Raw genomic sequence first — 13,501 nt, 5'->3', positions numbered from 1 at the left:
TGAATTTTAGCAACCAGAAAATGGAAGAGCTATTTCTGTACATTGCACATTTAATCTGGGTCCAGAAAGGGCTCAGCATTTGCTCTTATTTGTTTAAAAAGCGTTCTCCTAAAACTCCCGGTCTACCTCACTTCATTTATATCCTGTAGATTTAGTGATGATCCGACACACTCCCAAAGTATACTACTTTGATGTTCCGCATTTCTCCTTTGAGTTGGGCAAACCTGCTTTAAGTTATTGTTCTTCATTCCTGGAATGACATTCCAAGATGTATAAGAGCTGGATGTCCCGGTTTCATTAGGTCACTTTAATACAGGACATTCATTGTGGACTGCACTTGTAAAATCTAATAGTTTTTATCTGTTTTAACTGTTTGTGTTGTTGATTGTTGTAACGCAGGGCACGATTTAAAAAGAGCCTGGTCTCAACTGGGATTCCCTGTATAAATAATGGTTAAAACCTTTTAAAAAGAAAACCAGGCCTATACAGTTCCTTCGGAAAGTATTCAGAGCCCTTGACTTTTTCCACATTTTGTTGCGTTACAGCCTTATTCTAAAATGGATTTAAATAAAAACAATTTCCGCAGCAATCTAAACACAATACTTTATGCAATTGTATGAAATATAAACACCTTATTTATATATGTATTCAGACCCTTTGGTATGAGACTTGAAATTGAGCTCAGGTGCATCCCGTTTCCATTGATCATCCTTGAAATGTATCTACAACTTGATTGGAGTCCACCTGTGTAAAATTCAATTGATTGGACATGATTTGGACACACCTGTCTATATAAGGTCTCACAGTTGACAATGCATGTCAGAGCAAAAACCAAGCTATGAGGTTGAATGAATTGCCCGTAGTGCTCCGAGACGACAGGATTGTGTTCGAGGCAAAGGTCTGGGGAAGGGTACCAAAACATTTCTGCAGCTTTGATGGTCCCCAAGAACACAGTGGCCTCAATCAATTTTAAATGCAAGAAGTTTGGAACCACCAAGACTCTTCCTAGAGCTGGCCGCCTGGCCAAACTGAGCAATCGGGCCTTGGTCAGGGAGGTGACCAAGAACCCGATGGTCACTCTGACAGAGCTAAGTTTCCTCTGTGGAGATGGGAGAACCTTCCAGAAGGACAACCATCTTTGCAGCACTCCACCAATCAGGCCTTTATTGTAGAGTGGCCAGACGAAAGCCACTCCTCAGTAAAAGGAACATGACAGCCCGCTTGGTTTGCCAAAAGTCACCTAAAGTCACTGACCATGAGAAACAAGATTCTCTGGTCAAGATTCTCTTGAAATCAAGATTGAACTCTTTGGCCTGAATGCCAAGTGTCACGTCTGGAGGAAACCTGGTACCATCCCTACGGTGAAGCATGGTGGCGGTAACATCATGCTGTAGTTTTTAAGCAGCAGGCAAAGATGAACGGAACAAAGTACAGAGATCCTTGATGAAAACATGTTCCAGACCACTCAGGACCTCCGACTGGGGCAATAGTTCACTTTCCAATAGGACAACGACCCTAAGCACACAGCCAAGACAACACAGGAGTGGTTTCGGGATAAGTCTCTGAATGTCCTTGAGTGGCCCAGCCAGAGCCCGGACTTGAACCTGATTGAACATCTCTAGAGAGACCTGAAAATAGCTGTACAGCAACAACGCTCCCCATCCAACCTGACAGAGCTTGAGAGGATCTGCATAGAAGAATGGGAGAAGCTCCCCAAATACAGTTGTGCCAAGCTTGTAGCGTCATACCCAAGAAGACTCAAGGCTGTAATCGCTGCCAAAGGTCATTCAACAAAGTACTGAGTAAAGTGTCTGAATACTTATGTAAATGTTATATTTAACTTTTTTATTAATCAGCCAACATTTCTAAAAAGTAGTTTGTGCAAGATTGATTAGGGAAATAAACTATTTCATTAAATTTAGAGTAAGGCTGCAACCTAACAAAATGTGGAGAAAGTCGAGGTTTCTGAATACTTTCCGAAGGCTCTGTATGTCCGTATAATTCAAACCTGTGCTCTTGTCTGCAGCGGAGGACATCCCTGAGCTGCTGAGCTCTTCCAGTCTGTTCTCTATGCTGCTCCCCCTCATCCTGGCCTACATCGGCCCTGTGGCTACCTCAGTACCCAAGGTGAGATGTGGTAAATGTTGTCTGTGAAGTAAGTTCAATTTTTTTTTTTTTACTGCTGTATCTAGTCAAAGGTCCCTAAGGTGAGTAAGGTTTTTTTCATGAACTACATTGATCCAGCCTAGCACTCTATTTGAAGCTACATGTATTTTTTTGCTACTTTTATCCCTTTTTCTCCACGATTAGTAGTTAGTCTTGTTCCCGTCGCTGCAACTCCCGTACTCGGGAGCCATGTGTCCTCCAAAACACGACCCTGCGTCGCCACACTGTTTCTTGACACACTGCTTGCTTAACCCGGAAGCCAGCCACACCAATGTGTCAGGGAAACGTCGCACAACTGGCTACCGAAGTCAGCTTGCAGTCTCCCAGAAGGATTCGCTACAGCGTGAGTGGACAAGGACATCCCGGCCGGCCAAACCCTCCCTAACCAATTGTGCGCCGCCTCATAGGTCTCCCGGTCACGGCCAGCTGTGACACAGCCTGGTATCGAATCCGGGTCTGTAGTGACGCCTTAAGCACTGCAATGCAGTGCCTTAGACCGCTGCTCCGCTCGGGAGGCCCTTTGAAGCTACATTTGTATTGTTTCTAAATAGTCAAAATAACTTTGCAATGACAACACTGTCAATAATCCCACCAAGAATGGGGATGCTTTCTTGGAGTGACATGACTCCGATCTCCATCTCCCTATTGAGCTCTGGACACAGCTCTGTAAGGAACATCTCCAGGAGGATGCAAAGTAGATTCTTGTTGGCACTTGTCTCCTGAAGTGCGTTGAAGACCTAGATGCTTCTATATCTGGCATTCTGCTGTCCCACCCAGTTCTGTAGTGTGCCTGCAATGTTGTTGAGTAGCTTCTGTTAGGCTCTCTCTTTGGTCTCCTGGTGTTCAGCATCTGTCCTAACATTGTTGTGGATGGCTCGCTTTTCGTTGGGCCAGAAGGTGTCCCTGTTGATGTAGTGCACAAGCATCTTCTCACTGAGTACCCAGTTGATAGTGTCTCTTATCTGCTTGTTACTGTTTTTTCCAATTGCGACTTGAACTAGTCCAATGAGTGTTTTTCTGAACCCACTTGAAGATGGGTTTAAAGATCTCCCCTATGAGCATGAAGCAGAGTTCTGCCAGGCCGTCCCTATTCCTGTCCGTCTCATCCTCATAGTCACGGTTATCCTCGGTCTCCTCTCTGTGAGAGAAGAAGTCTCAAGGGACACTCTCCAGAATAGTGGCCAGGAAGGAGGAGTACATTTTTAGTAAGTCCATGACCTTCAAGTGCTCTGGACAGGGGCTGTGGAAGGAATAGAGCTCCTCACTCTGACACATCTGCATGTCAGTCAGCATTTTCTCCAAAAGGGCATTGGGCTTGTTTTTAGACTGCTCAAGGAACGTTTGTTCAACGGAATGGCAGTTTATTGATGGAAGGCAGCTGGACATTTTTTCAAGAAAGGGAAAGGTCATCTGCTATGTTACACTGACTGTTCTGGAAGTAGTCGCTTTGCAAGAGGCTCACACTTGATGAAGTAGCATGGCATCTGCTCCCCCTTCTCCTCAGCCCCAGTGATGTGGGCCCTCCAGTACCACAGTTTCTCACAACACCAGACAGTCAGGGAAATGTGCAGCGCAAGTCGCTGTGCTCGTTCTCCATTGCCCCTATCTCTTTCAGCTTATGCATGTCCTGTTTATTGGGCTTGGAGTTGTTTTGGATAGAGCCCAGGGCCTGGCATTTACATTCCAATTTGTTGTAGAGCTTGTGCAGCTTGATGGCACTGTAGCTGGCTTGCTCGTTGATCCCTTTGCTGCCCTCATCCAGTGCCCTTTCCCCAACCTCTGGAAGGACAGGCAGTATTCCTTTATGGTCTCGTAGGTGTAGGCCTTCGTGGTGCTCCAGCTGAGACAGCAGCATGCGGTTGATGTAGTCAGGTTCACTGAGTACCTCCACCGGGGGGCTTCAACACTTTGGTGGCGATGACCTCCACCAACACCACTTGCAGGCTATTGGAGTGGGCGTTGCGTGTGGGTAGCAGGCACAGCGAACCGCAACTCCTCATTGGGGGTGTGCAGGCATGGGTGCAGGGGGAAGGGCTTGGCCAGTACCTCTTGCCTTGTGAATGTTAACCTGTTTTAAGGTCTTACTCACATCGGCTAGGGAGAGCGTGATCACACAGTCATCCGGAACAACTGATGCTTTCATGCTTGTTTCAGTGTTACTTGCCTCGAAGCGAGCATAGAAGTAATTTAGCTCCTGTGGTAGGCTTGTGTCACTGGGCAGCTCTCGGGTGTGCTTCCCTTTGTAGTCTGTAATAGTTTGCAAGCCCTGCCACATCCGACAAGCGTCGGAGCCGGTGTAGTGCGATTCGATCTTAGTCCTGTATTGACGCTTTGCCTGTTTGATGGTTCGTCGGCGGGTATTGCGGGATTTCTTATGAGCTTCCGGGTTAGAGTCCCACTCCTTGAAAGCACCAGCTGTACCCTTTAGTTCAGTGCGAATGTTGCCTGTAATCCATGGCTTCTGGTTGGGGTATGTACGTACAGTCCCTGTGGGAATGACGTCCTCAATGCACTTATTGATAAAACCAGTGACTCATGTGGTGTACTCCTCAATGCCATCGGAAGAATCCCGGAACATATTCCAGTCTGTGCTAGCAAAACAGTGCTGTAGTTTAGCATCTGCTTCATCTGACCACTTTTTATAGACCGAGTCACTGGTGCTTCCTGCTTTAATCTTTGCTTGTAAGCAGGAGGATAGAATTATGGTCCGATTTGCCAAATGGAGGGAGAGCTTTGTACGCGTCTCTGTGTGGAGTAAAGGTGGTCTAGAAGTTGTTGTTTTTTGGCCCGCCTGTTAGCTTGCTCGATTCTTGCCATTTTCCTTCGACCTTTCATTAAAGAGCGGTTTTCCTCCACAGTACTGCCTCTGACTGGATTTTTTCCCCCGCACCATTCTCGGTAAACCCTAGAGACTGTCGTGCGTGAAAAGCCCAGGAGGCCGGCCGTTTCTGAGATACTGGAACTGGCGCACCTGGCACCGACGATCCTATCTCGCTTAAATTCACTTAGGTCACTCGTTTTGCCCATTCTGAAGTTCAGTCGAACATTACCTGAATGCTTCTAACTTTCAACATCACATTTATGTTGTTTTCAGTAGCCTAACTGATTAGGCCTAGACTGCCAAATAATACGCCCAAACTTGTGCCGTGCCACCTGCGTACCCACACACACACACACACCAGACAGCCCACACACGCAGAATTCACACATCACCCCCACGAATACACACACATATCCAAACACAGACTTCTCAGCATCCCCACACACACACAGCATCCCCAACACGCACCGCACACACTTCTCACTAAGTTGGAACTGTAACACAGAAGGCTATACTACTAGTCTAATAACAACGCTTACTTCTAAGGTAGGCCTACACCTGAGTTGGGTTACATTGTAATGTTATGTTTGGTGTTGATGAGTTACTCTAGTGATGGGAGGAAAAATTACAGTTTCCAGCAAATAATTAGCCTAGGCTGAGACCGAGTGAGCTGCCTGCTAGCCACCTGCACAGCAAGATAGATGGGACACATTTTCAATTCGCTTAAGCCACTGAATTCTGGTAGTTTACACCAGAATATAACCAAATTTGCCACTGCAAAGCATCGCTGCCTCTCGTCCAGAGCGTTACCTCAGCATCAAGCCAACAAACACTCCCTCACACTAGGTAGCATCTCGTCATGAAAACACCAAATGTAGCTACAAAGCAGCACTTTGTAAGCTGCTATCTTCTGGTCTCTGAAAACGTCAATGACAGAAGCGAAGGTAAAAGCTTTTTACCTTATATTTTAGTCAAAAGACATCTGTTGACCGTAAAACACCCTTTTACTTGCTGGCAATAAAATTACTCTGATGGAGTGAGGAACACACTGATTTCACGGGTTTCATAAAGGCTGTCCAGCAGAATTTAATGTTCCAAGCACGGCACTTTTGGGCTTATATCACGTAAATATCATAACGTACAGTATTGTGATTTTTAGACATGGTTAAAAAAAACTTCCACATTCATTTTTCCAAATTATTTATTATGTATTTTGACGACCACATAGTTGACATTTAGTGAAAATGTGTTTGGTCACTGCTGTTTTTTGTAGATTTCTCGCATAACGTCCGTTGTTTGTTACGTCACCTAACACCCTACCTATGTGTTTAGATGTAAATGTGATTTAAGATCATACACGCTATACACAGAGGGTCAACTTCCTGCTTTCAGACATCAACAACATCTAAGTCTACCTCTTAAGTGAAACAGAACTATTGTGATTATTATTTATTTTTTTATTCCACATCAGGCCGCAGTGGAAGTCTTTGGTCTGGTCCAGGAGTTACTTCCTGCTGCCTCCGCTCTGAACCAGAAATATGCCCCACCGGCTTTCAACCCCAACCAATCAACAGACAGCACCACGGGCAACCAGCCGGAGCAGGGCCTATCTGCTTGCACCACCTCCAGTCACTATGCTGTGATAGAGAGTGACCACCCTTACAAGCAGGCCGGAGTCGCACAGTATAAGGTAACGCACACACCCATACACACACACGGTACAGTAGGACTATTCACAACATAGGAATTCTTAGTCAAGGGTAAAAAAAAAAGTACATGTAAAACTAAATATTTTATATATATACACACACACACACACACACACACACACACACACACACACACACACACACACAGTACCAGTCAAACATTTGGACACCTACTCATTAAAAGGTTTTTCTTTATTTTTACTACATTGTAGAATAATAGTGGACATCAAAACTATGAAATAACACATATGGAATCATGTAGTAACCAAAAAAGTGTTATACAGATTCTTCAAAGTAGCCACCCTTTGCTTTGATGACAGCTTTGCACACTATTTGCATTCTCAACCAGCTTCACCTGGAATGCTTTTCTAACAGTCTTGAAGGAGTTTCCATATATGCTGAGCACTTGTTGGCTGCTTTTCCTTCACTCTGCGGTCCAACTCATCCCAAACCATCTCAATTGGGTTGAGGTTGGGTGATTGTGGAGGCCGGGTCATCTGATGCAGCACTCCATCACTCTACTTATTGGTCAAATAGCCCTTACACAGCCTGGAGGTGTGTTGTCCTGTTGAAAAACAAATGATAGTCTCACTAAGCGCAAACCAGATGGGATGGCATATTGCTGCAGAATGCTGTGGTAGCCATGCTGGTTAAGTGTGCCTTGAATTGTAAATAAATCACTGACAGTGTCACCAGCAATGCACAATCACACCTCCTCCTCTTTGCTTCACCGTGGGAACCATATATGCGGAGATCATCTGTTCACCTACTCTGCGTCTCACAAAGACACGGCAGTTAGAACTAAAAATCTCCAATTTGGACTCATCAGACCAAAGGACAGATTTCCACCAGTGTGATGTCCATTGCTTGTGTGTGTTGGCCCACGCAAGTCCCTCCTTTTTATTGGTGTCCTTTCGTAGTGGTTTCTTTGCAGCAATTCGACCATGAAGGCCTGATTTACACAGTCTCCTCTGAACAGTTGATGTTGAGATGTATCTGTTACTTGAACTCTGTGAAGCATTTATTTGGGCTGCAGTTTCTGAGGCTGGTAATGAACTTATCCTCTGCAGCAGAAGTAACTCTGGGTCTTCCATTCCTGTGGTGGTCCTCATGAGAGCCAGTTTCATCATAGCGCTTGATGGTTTTTGTGACTGCACTTGAAGAAACTTTAAAAGTTCTTGAAATATTCCGTATTGACTGACCTTCATGTCTTAAAGTAATGATGGACTGTCGTTTCTCTTTGCTTATTTGAGCTGTTCTTGCCATAATATGGACTTGGTCTTATACCAAATAGGGCTGTCTTCTGTATACCAACCCTACCTTGTCACAACACTGATTGCTCAAAAGCATGAAGGAGGAAAGAAATTCCACAAATTAACTTTTAACAAGGCACACTTGTTAATTGAAATGACGACCTCATGAAGTTGGTTGAGAGAATGCCAAGAGAGTGCAAAGCTCTCATCAAGGCAAAGGGTGGCTACTTTGAAGAAGTACACTTGTACCCAACACTTGTTTGGTTGCTACATGATTCCATATGTGTTATTTCATAGTTGTGATGTCTTCACTATTATTCAATAATGTAGAAAATATTAAAAATAAGTAGGTGTGTCCAAACTTTTGACTGGTACTGTATATTGGAGCTGATAGAATCACGTTGGACTTCCTACTAGGGCACACTGCCTCAGTGCTAAAAGTGTAACTCTGGTTCATTGACACGTATATATGAGCCTGGATGATTTCCTTTAATTGTTTCATGGCTTTGACCATCCTCTCCCCCACCACACCTCAGGTGTCGTTCCCAGACTGCGTGCGGTGGACCACCATCGAGTTTGACCCCCAGTGTGGCACAGCCCAGCCCGAGGATGTCCTCCGCCTGCTCATCCCGAGCCGCTCAATCCACCTGTCCAGCCTCGGCACCAAGCCCCTGGCCCATGACACCATCAACACCTGGGTGGAGCTCAAGAAGATCTCCGGCTCCAATGGCTGGCCCACCACCGTCCTAGTGCTGCCAGGTAAGATAAGAGGTCCAACAATTCACCTCCAGTCAGATGACACTCTTTGACAAAGCTTTTCTTTATTTTGAGGCTCTGATCCATGCATAATTATTGTTCTGTGGCTATTGCTGAGTGGGCAAAACTGGTTGAAATGACTTAGTTTCAAACAGATTTGCCTGTTGGGTGATAGTTTTTTGTTTCAGTAGGAAGGCATTTCATTTGACTAGCTAACTAAAATGACACGCAAGGAAACAAATCATCTGAACCAATCGAAGGTTAGCTTATAGATCGGTTCGGGAAAGCTCAGTCTCTTCAATGGACAGCTCTGCTAAACCACCTGCATGAATTAATCTCAGCTAACCTACATTAAAGTAGTCCCCCTGTCCTCCCTGCTGTCAATATCACCGTATCCACCTGTGTGTTCTTCCTCTGGGATTCCAGGAAACGAGGCCCTGTTCTCCTTGGAAACGGCGTCTGACTACGTGAAAGACGAGAAGGCCTGTTTCTACGGCTTCAAGTGTGTTGCCGTGGGATACGAATTCAACCCCGGACCAGATGAGGTAAAGAGGAACTTGTTTTTGCGTGTTAAAGGTGTTGTTTACCCCAAAAACAAGATTTTCCTATTCTTTTACTGTCTATAGTCAGAAAATGTTTGTTTTTTTTGACAACAAATGATAGATTTTGATATACTGTTAGAAAATCTTGAATTCACGATTATTGCTCATTATTCATCACGACCGTCAAGCTTGGCCTCTATCCCAGGCCTTGAATTCCACAACTCATTGTGTCCTGATCCCTCCACCCCTCTCGAGCTGTCCGCTCATCAAGCTTGTATGCATCTCGAACAGGGCAAAAGACATATGCTTGCCTGAGCAGCAGAGAAAGTTCCTTAATAAGTACATTAAGTTCACACAATGATTCAGCCCTCTAGCCTACAACAAGGAAAAATATCTGGTCATATTTTTTAAAACAAGTTTCCTTTCCAAAACAGAGCTTGCTTTGAAGCTTGAATTAGGATAGGGAAAGACATTACACGTGCCACACATTGTTATTGGTATAATTGCAGATCAACTACAGCAATTTACATGCGTGTGTATCTGGCAACAAACATACTATTTGTTGTGCTTCAGCATTTAAACACAGCTGGAAACACAGCTGCTCCTCCACTGCAACTTCGACACTGGCGAACTGCATGTCTGAGTGTGCCGAGTGGAAAGTGGGAGAGGAGAGAGGGAGGAAGAGATGGTAGCCATTCACGTACTCTTCTCGCTAGATCACTTAGAAAAAAGTAATCCGCAGTTGGTCCACTGGCTCCAACCACACGTGAAATGTTGTCAGTTATGGCTTTATCTGAGAGTTTTAAGTCGTTTGATGGAATGCATGTATGTATAAACTGAAACCGGAGAATATATTCCCCTTTAAGTCAAATGTGAATTTTTTTTATAGGTTTCCCTGTAAAATTCAAACTTTAACTTACTTTACTGTATTCACTGAGGCACCCCTGTGTGTGTGTTAATTTCATCAACAAAAATAGTGACAAAAATATTTGAAAAAACTATAACTAAACAAAAATTATTTTTCATTTTAGTTGACTAAAATGAGACGAGACAAAATTAGCTCTGACAAAAATCTGACTAAGTGGACTGGACAAGAGATTTTGGAGAGATTGAGAGCTTTTCAGTAAGGAGCATAATTAATTAGCAGCACGGATGTGCAGCGCAGTTCTTTTCAGCAGTCGGAAGGACACGTCATTTATTCAAATTACAACAATGTTAAGACTTAATGAAATTTTTGTCAAAATGACAAGACTAAATCTGAAAAAGAGTGCCAAAATTAACACTGGTGTGTGTGTGTTTCAGGGTATTATCCAGCTGGAGAAGGAGTTGGCATACTTGGGCAGTGTGTGTGCTGCTGCTCTCATGAAGAAGGATCTGGCTCTGCCTATAGGTGAGGGAGATCATAGAACATTACAACATGGTAGAACTGATAGGGAGGGAACACAGGAGGAAAGATATATTGAACTTCAACTCATATTCTTTCAAAAAACAAGTACCAGGTGCTTAGTTCTCATTATTGAAGTTTACTGTTGTTTTTCATTTTCAGCTAAAGTGCAAATATATGGTCACTATATTGGCACCCTTGCACTTTACAATGGAGTGCAATGGAGCAGAATGTTATTTTTTCTCTTTTCAAAACTGGTTAATAATTTAGTCCAGGACATTTTGTGACTTTAAAGTGAAAAATCTCAATTTCAGTGCATCTTTTTTTTAATTGGTTCTGTGCCGTTGTAAATCAAACAAATGCACATGTTGATCATCAAATGTTTTTTAAACTTCATATTATTTTAGGAGAAATAGTGAATCGTGCAAGGGTGTGAATATATTTGACCGCAACTGTATGTGCATGTAAGATTATAATTTGCACTCAATGGCATATCCTGTTTTATACTTTTCCAGGGAATGAACTTGAAGAGGACCTTGAGATTCTTGAAGAGGCCTCTCTCCAGGTATTCTGATGTCATTTCACTTTTTTATGAAAATCACATTGTGACATAACTCAAGCTGTCAAGGGTGTAACCATGACTTATGAAAAATCACAATGGACACATTTCTTCCATCAAGCCTTCGTCAGCATGTAACCATGACATACTTCCATCTCCACCCCCTCTCCTTCCCCCCGTAACTCCCCCCTCTCCCCACAGGTGTGTAAGGCACACTCAGGTATCCTGGGCAAGGGGCTGGCCCTGTCCCACTCCCCCACCATCCTGGAGGCTCTTGAGGGCAACCTGCCCCTGCACCTGCAGACCAACGAGCACTCCTTCCTGGAGGACTTCATCACCTGTGTGCAGAACTCCAGCGGAGGACGCCTGGCCAGGTGAGAGAAAGGAAGAGAGCGTGTAGACACAAAACGTAGGCTCGGACACACATTCCCACATACACACGCACACTAAGCATGGACGTACGTACACACACAAACACACACACTACTGTGAAACAAATATCAGCTCGTAGGCCATGTCGTCAATAAATAGATGAATGCATAAATGCCCCCCCTCTCCCCCCTCCAGGTGGCTGCAGCCAGACTCGTACGCGGACCCCCAGAAGACGTCTCTGATTCTGAACAAGGACGACATCCGCTGCAGCTGGCCCACTACAGTGGCCGTCCAGACCAAAGACCAGTACGGAGACATAGTGCACGTGCCAAACATGAAGGTCAGGTTTTATTTTTCTGTTTTTTTTTTCGATTCTTACATCATGTAATATAAAGCCTACATCATCACATTATTTTGTAGTGACGGTGATCATCCACTTATGTTTGCAGCACACTACCTATTCAGACTGTTAGCTAACCTGTTGTTCGGACTTGGCGAGAAAGCTAGCTACCAAGTCACTGAAATTTGCATTAAACCCTTACATTGGCCTATATAGATAGTACCAAATAGAAATGTTTTTACCAAAATAACTGTAAAAAGCATATGGATGACCGTGGTTGCAACTGAAAGAGAACACTTTGGAGATTATGGGGGAAATTATCAGACCAAAGGTGAGGACACAACAGTTCACCTGACATTAAACTGAATCCAAACATGACATTATTTTATGTACAGTACATTTTGCATTTACTGTACTTTTCACAGCTTTTGTCAGTAACAAAATCTGAAAATTCTCTCGATACAGTCAGTAACATAATAAGAATATTCATTGAAATGTTGGAAGTGGCGCAAGACAAGAAAAAACAATTCCAAGGCTGAGCGCGAGGTCTAACTAGTGTCTCCAAGTGGCCACACAACTCTCGAACTGCACAGTTCTTAAGTCATTTCAATGCACTTACTTTTGACATTTTAGTAATTTAGCAGATGCTCTTATCCAGAGCGACTTACAGGAGCAATTTTAAGTGCCTTGCTCAGGGACACATCGACAGATTTTTCACTTAGTCTGCTCGAGGATTCAAACCAGCGACCATTCGGTTACTGGCCCTATGCTTTGAACCGCTAGGCTACCTGCTGCCCTCCAAAAACAATACATAATAAATCACATTCTTTGTCAGGTGGGCATCATTTGCAAGCTAATTCTATTGCCAACATGACTAAATATGATCTTAGTGTAAGGCTTTCAAAAGGCACTTCAGACAAACAGATTGTAATTTTGGTGGGCATAGACTGGAGTCATGAGTGCATTCAAATGTGTGTTCCGCGGCAAATTTTCTTCACAATACGACAAACATAGGCTCAAGCTGTTCAGGACAACACAGGGTATAACGCATCCTTGTAACTGGATCAAACATAGTGATCATAAACATTTTAAAATATAGAAATGTAATAATGCTTGTGTGACATCAAAGCGGTATTTATTATAATCCTCAATGTCTCATCTGTCAGAACACATTAACACCTCTCGATTTACAGTATTTCCCTCACTCAGCATTTCACTCACTCAGACAACAACAAATGTGCAAAAGTAGCCCCATTAAAAAAAAAAAAAAAAAATTCTTTTAACCTCACTAGGGTATGTGGGACACTCCACCTTGTCAACAGCCAGTGAAACTGCAGGGCGCCAAATTCAAAACAACAGAAATCCCATAATTAAAATTCCTCAAACATACAAGTATTTTACACCATTTTAAAGATACACTTGTTGTAAATCCGACGAAAGCACACCAAACGATTATGTTAGGTCAGAGCCAAGTCACAGAAAAACACAGCCATTTTTCCAGCCAAAGAGAGGAGTCACAAAAAGCAGAAATTATAGATAAAATTAATCACTAACCATTGATGATCTTCATCAGATGACACTCATAGGAATTCATGTTAC

General features: G+C 43.6%; 1 protein-coding gene across 1 annotated transcript in view; it reads left to right on the top strand.

Annotated features, from left to right (window-relative positions):
* The window catches only part of LOC120058172 (E3 ubiquitin-protein ligase MYCBP2), a 286,250-nt gene that overhangs the window by 193,913 nt on the left and 78,836 nt on the right, over positions 1-13,501 (top strand). Inside the window, exons 38-45 of the mRNA XM_039006646.1 lie at positions 2,027-2,127; positions 6,459-6,677; positions 8,486-8,708; positions 9,132-9,250; positions 10,550-10,637; positions 11,147-11,196; positions 11,392-11,564; positions 11,758-11,902. Coding sequence (XP_038862574.1) covers positions 2,027-2,127; positions 6,459-6,677; positions 8,486-8,708; positions 9,132-9,250; positions 10,550-10,637; positions 11,147-11,196; positions 11,392-11,564; positions 11,758-11,902 — 1,118 coding nt within the window. The remainder of the gene's footprint in view (positions 1-2,026; positions 2,128-6,458; positions 6,678-8,485; positions 8,709-9,131; positions 9,251-10,549; positions 10,638-11,146; positions 11,197-11,391; positions 11,565-11,757; positions 11,903-13,501) is intronic.

The sequence above is a fragment of the Salvelinus namaycush genome, chromosome 13 (genome assembly GCF_016432855.1).
Source record: "Salvelinus namaycush isolate Seneca chromosome 13, SaNama_1.0, whole genome shotgun sequence".
Lineage (NCBI taxonomy): Eukaryota > Metazoa > Chordata > Actinopteri > Salmoniformes > Salmonidae > Salvelinus > Salvelinus namaycush.
This window is presented reverse-complemented; position numbering and strand designations above follow the sequence as displayed.